The following is a 6,884-nucleotide window of genomic DNA, read 5'->3' as shown; positions in this document are numbered from 1 at the left end:
TATAGTGTCAATTTTAAGACCTTATACACAAGTACAATGTACATGTACATGCACATGTACTTGTTATTAATAAAACTTCCTTCCTTCTCCAGCCAATCTATTGCACTGCCACCTGATGCTTACAACAGAGAGAGTGACTGACAGATCCAGTGACATTGAAGATGATGACTCATTTAGGTAATGATGACAAGGCAGTGAGGAGAGAGAGAGAGAGGGTTGAGATAGATAGAGATAGCAATTACATAGATAATAGAGTAAATGAAAGGGATTGGAAACGGGGGCGTAGCAACAGGAAATGCTATTATGCTAGTTGGGTTACCACGTGACAACCATCAGTGTTTTGCCATCTCCTCCGTTGGTGAAGTTGCTCTGGAAGGATTTTAAAGAAAACTTGTGTTGCTCCAGGATAGCGCTTGCTTGTGATTTATAGCCTATTGCACATATAATTTTTAGAGCTACCCACAGCAAGTTTTTTGTCTCTGTAAAGCTATGTTGCAATCAGTTATAGCCTATAGGTACAACAAAATCAACCGAGGCTATTTTCGGTACACTTTAGCTCTTGTAACAAACTCATACTTCATAGATTCTGACTCTAACCTGTATAATTACTTTGGAAAGTGTAAGGCCTTTCATATGATTATAATGATTTCCAGTTTTACTTTAGCATGTTTTGAGAAAAGGGAGAATAATGGAATAAATGGCATTTTAAGAGGAAAAATGGGCTGTATCGTGAAAACTATAACATTTTTTGCACAATAGATAACAGTAGTGTTGAGAGGAAACATCAGGCTTCTTGATTTTACTTGATTTTCATTTACTCTAATATCTATGGCAATTAATACTTAATAGTAAATAAAGGAATGAGATAGGCTCAATATATAATTTTGTGATTATGTCAGCAAAATGATATCCAAAGCTTTGACAGCTAGGCCTGGTTTGTATACATGTATTATTAGCAATGACTAGCTGCATGTGGTTCAAGTTTCTGTCAGCCATTTTGTCTGCATAATCACTATTTATAGATGTCTTGTGCAAATACATATATGTACATGGTAAATGACTATAATAATGACTGCATGGTTGTTATATTGAGGTTTGAGGTCAGAGTAGGAAGTGAGCCAGAAGGCAGGATAAATACTATATTTTTTATTTTGTTCTTTTTTACACTGATAGTGATAAATTCAAAAGAGTGTTTGCCAAGACATATAAATGGTCACCAACTCGAGACACTGAAGTGAGGGAGAAGGTGGAGGATGAACTGTTTGAATTATGAAAGAACTGATGATGTATGGTCTTTGTGTGTTTGTATTAATAATTATCTATTTATGAGTGAAATTCAATCTCTTACCCTCTCCCTCTCTGTCTCTCTTTTGACTCACTATTCCTACAATTAATTAATGTATTTCTTTTGTAATATAATATAAGAATGACAGCTACTTTATAAAAATTAGATTGCTAGAAAAATTACACAAAATTGAATAAAGTGTATTTACTGTACATGCATGTAACCAACTCTTATAACATGTTGTTGAGTAAATTTGGTGGGATTGCAATACAAAAATGAAAAATAATGACACCTAAAACTCAGTCATAATCAATATCTTAGTCTATGCTGTACAGTGCTTTAATTTCCTTTATCCTGTTTAACCTAGAATACAATAAAATGAGTACATTAATCTTAAGTTTGTAATTAAACTCTATGAAAGTTGATCACAAGATTTGTAATCAATAATTTTGTTTAGTGAAAATGAATAAAAGAGAAATGGTTTAATTAACAAGCCAATACTTACATCAAACTATAATAATTATACGGTAATGTAAATATGTACACATTAACTGATAGTACATGTACATGATGATACATGAGGTTTACTGACCTTGCTTTCTCTGCCCTTCGTATTTCATATCTCTCTTCATATGTTAACTCTTTCATTGTCTCTCTATTGTCTCTAAATAATTATAAACAGTAAGAGGTGTATGTAAGTGTGTGTGTATACATAATGTGTGTGTGTGTTCAGTAGTACTTGTAATATAGGACATATCCATCATCATATAGTTCAAATGAGAATCTGTATGAACTGATGGAATACCATTCAAACTTATTCTCAATATCAAGACATGATATCTCAACTGGAAACTTTTTATGCTATAAGAGTGAGAGAGTATCTTAAATAATGTTTATTATGTCAATGACTAACCTCTGAATAATAGATATACTCAGCAGGAACTCCACTTAACTCTGACAGCTGTAAAACAAAATAATACATGTAATAATAACACTCTCTTAAAGTCAAAGTACACGTGTAAATTCTCAATGTTATACCATGTAGCGCAAAATTTTTTCAAGGGTTGTAACTTTCACAAATTTTGCAATTTTTTAAAGATTTGCAAAAATCAAATTATTAGGGCACAAGATGGCAGATGGTATAAATTCACAAAAATTAAATCTGCAAATAAATTTTTAGGCAAATTTGCAAAATTTACAGCCCTCATAAATTTTGTGCCATATAGTATGTTTATAATTATTGTTTAAATAGAAATTTGGGTTTTAATTTTTGGTGGATGCACATAATTATGCAAATGATAAATTTTACTTTGACGGCAATTAACTATAAAATCATCACATTCTCAAAATTAACATCAGTTATGGCAGGAGTAAACATAAAGGAGGGGGTGACCTTTGCCCAGGGGTGGATCTAGGGGGGGCCTGGGGGGCCAGGCCCCCCCAAAAAATTTTTCTGGTCAAGGATAAAATTAGTTTTATTTATGTAAACTGTGAAACAGCTGCAGTACTTGACTGTGTAAACAATCTGTAAACCACAAAGAAACTCATTTATGAGGCCTAATCTTCAAAATTTTGACTTCCCAAATAAAATCCTGCAAGACTGGTTGGCCACACCCACTAATTACCCCACCCATATCATTAAGGCCCCCCAGAATTTCAATCCTAGATCCACCCCTGCCTTTGCCCCCTACAACTGATCTTACCCTTAGAATTAAAAGGCTTCACTGTACAGCTACAAAAAAATTTATAAAACCAATTTTTAAAAATTCTAAATTTTCTAAATTTTTGCATACAGCTGTATTATGGAATACCGTCTATCTGGAAATTTTTACTGTGATTTAAATTTTACTGGATTAGAATTTCGCAAAAATTAGATTACCCATATAATTCAATAATACATGACACAGTCTTATTTAGTAAAAATTAAGTCATAGCACAATTTTAAGCAGCAAAAATTTTCTACCACACTAATTTCCTGATCTACGGTAATTGCTATCAGTCTGGCATATAACATTATTGGGGCGAGCCTGAGCTCGCCCCACTCTAGCTAGACTCTCAGTCACGCCCCGTCTGTCTGTCTGTATGTCCTCGTACGTCACCCCTATTTATGCGTAGATCTAATACGGTAGATAGATACTATGCATTACCAATGCAATATAAAGTCAATTTTCAATTTTTCATTGAAAGTGGGAGCGGTCACAGTAAAATAAAAATGGCAACCAACACACTGGAAGAATTCATGAGCTTTCTAGCAGCAATATAAGGCAGATACACCGTCCAAAGACTTCTCCAGCAGCTATAGAAGGTTTTAAATTCAATTAATAACCTATGAAGCTCGTCTTAATTGATGCAATTGCTATTAAAACTGTGAAAGTCAATCAAGCTTTTTCTCAGTCATCTTAACATTGGATAATATTATATCTAAAGCTAAGTAAAGCATCTTTACAGACATTTTTAGGCAAGAAATGTGTATGTTAAACTAGAAGACTAAAAGTTAAATAAAATAAATGATCTAAAGTGATTTTATAATCTTTAGCTTTCATCATGTACATGCATGCTTGCTGCATAGCAAGCATGCATGCTAAATCATGATGCATGCTTTGAAATCATCAGGAGTAGATCATAGATAGATAGATAGATCCAGTACTATGATTGCTTTGCTAGCTTAGGCTCGCCCCTTAATGTTCTACATTACTTCTAGTTTAAAAATTATTTCTGTAATAACTTTATTGGTAGAGGAAATGAACTGCTAACCTTTAAACACACCACCAGCACAAGCAATACAATAAATTATAAATTTTAATTTAATCATGTACGTATACCTTTTCAATAACATGCTCATGATCATATCCATCATCCAGTATAATTTCTTCTATTGAATCAACTGAACATTGTGATGGACGCCATCTTATAACATACACCTGTACTTGCTTATAACGCAGCATCTTCTTCTCTGGTCCTAATGAAAATAAACATACTAACATTAAACTTCTATAAAATACATCATTTGTTTAAACTGAAAATACTGAAATATACTGACCTTTCAATGGTTCCACATATACATGTATTTCCCTATTAGTATCATCAATCCTACGTGTAGTACCACCAATCCAAGCCTCACCAATCCAGTCATGATCAAGATATAGTGTACCAAGGAACACTCCATTCTTTTCCCATAATCTCATTCTACACAATAAGTCACATGATAGTCACATGATATCGTACGGTTGGTAAATTTCGTGGGGTATTAATTTTCGTTAATTTCGTGGTTTATTTTTATCCACGAAATTTTACCCCAACCCACCCACACATAAAAGCTAATTAACGGGTCATGCAGAGCTCTAACTACTATTTTCAAGCCAGTGGAGGAGCCAGAGTTCTTGTCTGTTACTCCATATTCCATCATAAGCCATGTGTTGGAAGTTAGTCCAGTAGATCCAAGTGAAAAGAAGTTTGCTAACTACACCCACGAATATTTGTACCCACGAATATTAGCTTCTAAGGACATTTTGGAGAAAACATGAAATTTTGGACCCTCGAATATTACCAACCGTACGATAGTCACACGATGTACTTACTTGTCTAATTCAAGGACACAGTCAATTCCTAGTACTTTTGCTTCTTCAATAATTTGTTTCTTAAATTCTCTCACTGGTGTATCCTTGGCATAACCAGTATCCATCATAAACTTACAAAACTAAAAATAAATGAAATTATTAAAAGAATGTGAAAATATTATTATTATTATTATTATTATTACTATTATTATTATTATTATTATCATTAACAGGCTCTACCCCTTGCCACGCCCAGATGTATGAGTACAGACAAACAAACAAAACTACTGCATAGCAGGAAAATTTTCATAGCCCAAAATTTCGTGGATTTTGCATTTTTTCAAAATTCACGAAAATAAAATCTGCAAAAATCAATTTAATACAATTTAAGATGGCCAAAAAGTAGAAAACTACAAAAATTAAAGCCACGAAATTGATTTTTAAATGAATCCACGAAAACTTCTCGCTATACGGTAGTTTACCATGCAGTAAGGAGTTTGCCCATTAATGTTAATTCTTACCTCTGTGTTGTTAATTTGTAATAAATATAATTTAATTCTTTTCTCTCCTCTTCTTAATGCTCTACCCAGTCTTACTATCAACTAGTAGATACACAAAGTAATAAAGAGATGAGTGTGTGTGTGTTATTAGTACTTATAGTAGTGTATAATGGAAAGGAGAGGTGAATCAAATAACACAATAAACTACATGTATGTACATGTACCTTTGATCCATCCTTAAATGTCTCATCCAGTTCTTCCATTTCATATTCTTCATGATCACTGCTGGGTATACTTCCAAATTTGGTTTTATAGCCACACACTATAAAACCAGTAGGTTGTACACCAACCAGTGGAACTAGTGCCTCTTTTAATTGAGCTAATGTGGTTCTTTTACTAACTTGTACCAGTACTGTATTAATATTATAAACTAAAGTTACTTAAATAAATATTTACTTCTTTTTTCTTTATCACTTTCTTTAATTATTGATATAATTTTCATTATTATTCCTCGTTTAGTTACGTTACTTGTAGTGGGTGTGGCTTCAGGTCCAGGAGGTAATGTAATGTCCAGTAGTATTGAGTTGATGTGAAACTCAACATATCTGTACATCAAACTATCTTTAAATTCTTTTTTATAATCTTTAGGATCTGATGATACATATAACTGAGTGGGTGTGTGTGTGTTTATTTGTAAGGAAAAGAAAATTAAAAGATAAATAAAAGGGAAAAATATGATGTATTCATGATTATATAGCTACCATATGAAATATTGGCAGAGTCTTATGTAGAAATTGCCTAGCTAAAATCAATGCTGGCATTAAATCAAAATCACAAATATGAAATTCATAACAGTATGACTGCATGTGTCTAAGCTGTGCAAGTGAACTAACTTTTTTTACTCCATCAAGTTTAGAAGTGTGTCCATCTCTAAGCTCATGGATTGAAGTAGTACCCTCCTTCATTACTACTAATCTCATACATGATGAGTCAATATTAAATAACTACAGAAAGAAATGTACTGGATCAATGGAGGAATGAGAACAATATCCTTCCTCTTACTTCTCCTATATGTTGTTTTAATTCTACAACAGTCCAACCATCATAACCTTTCATTGGTTTAGCTGGTCCTACTTCACCAGTTGACAGATCAACCACTGATATATTTAGATTAATATCTATACCATCAAACACATGTACATTGTGTACATGTATTTTCAATTAATAGTCATGTCACTGGCAACCACACCTACCGATGCCCTTGTAGATGTACTTTTTGAAGGTTTCATTTTGTTTACAAGTTTCTAAGAATAATGCAAAAGAATAATAACCTCCAGCTCCACCTAGAACTAGCTGCCTGATAGTTTGATGCTGAAACTAAATTAAATATAATAATTATTGTTATTATGATCAATAAAACTCACTTCATCAAGATCAAAGGACTGATCCATTACTTTATCAACATAATTGTACTGAACTAAACGACATCTCTCAATAGGAATATGAGGAGCTAATTCCATTAACTGATAAGGAGAAAAGAAA

At 32.9% G+C, this 6,884-nt stretch overlaps 1 protein-coding gene across 1 annotated transcript; it reads right to left on the bottom strand.

Annotated features, from left to right (window-relative positions):
- Positions 1–1,530: 1,530 nt before the first annotated feature.
- LOC109588901 (ubiquitin carboxyl-terminal hydrolase 47-like) lies at positions 1,531–5,399 on the bottom strand. Its single transcript, XM_020005001.1, has 8 exons — positions 5,364–5,399; positions 4,864–4,982; positions 4,326–4,471; positions 4,108–4,244; positions 2,199–2,246; positions 2,025–2,146; positions 1,878–1,949; positions 1,531–1,648 (listed from the first exon to the last, which is right to left on the bottom strand). Exons 2-8 carry the CDS (start codon positions 4,968–4,970, stop codon positions 1,603–1,605), a joined length of 678 nt encoding a protein of 225 aa, XP_019860560.1. The 5' UTR covers positions 4,971–4,982; positions 5,364–5,399; the 3' UTR covers positions 1,531–1,602.
- Between the last annotated feature and the right edge of the window lie 1,485 nt (positions 5,400–6,884).

This window comes from Amphimedon queenslandica, unplaced genomic scaffold (assembly GCF_000090795.2).
Source record: "Amphimedon queenslandica unplaced genomic scaffold, v1.1 AMPQUscaffold_11784, whole genome shotgun sequence".
NCBI classification, from domain to species: domain Eukaryota; kingdom Metazoa; phylum Porifera; class Demospongiae; order Haplosclerida; family Niphatidae; genus Amphimedon; species Amphimedon queenslandica.
Note: the sequence above shows the minus strand (reverse complement) of the source record. Positions and strands in the feature narration are given on the sequence as shown.

Bases quoted from the DNA above. Each gene is read 5' to 3' on its own strand.
- LOC109588901 (XM_020005001.1), bottom strand. From the start codon at position 4,970: ATGATGGATACTGGTTATGCCAAGGATACACCAGTGAGAGAATTTAAG. The intron at 2,247-4,107 runs GTATACGTACAT...TTTGTTTTACAG, and splicing joins ATGAGCATGTTATTGAAAAG to CTGTCAGAGTTAAGTGGAGT. The intron at 2,147-2,198 runs GTTAGTCATTGA...TCACTCTTATAG, and splicing joins AGTATATCTATTATTCAGAG to CATAAAAAGTTTCCAGTTGA.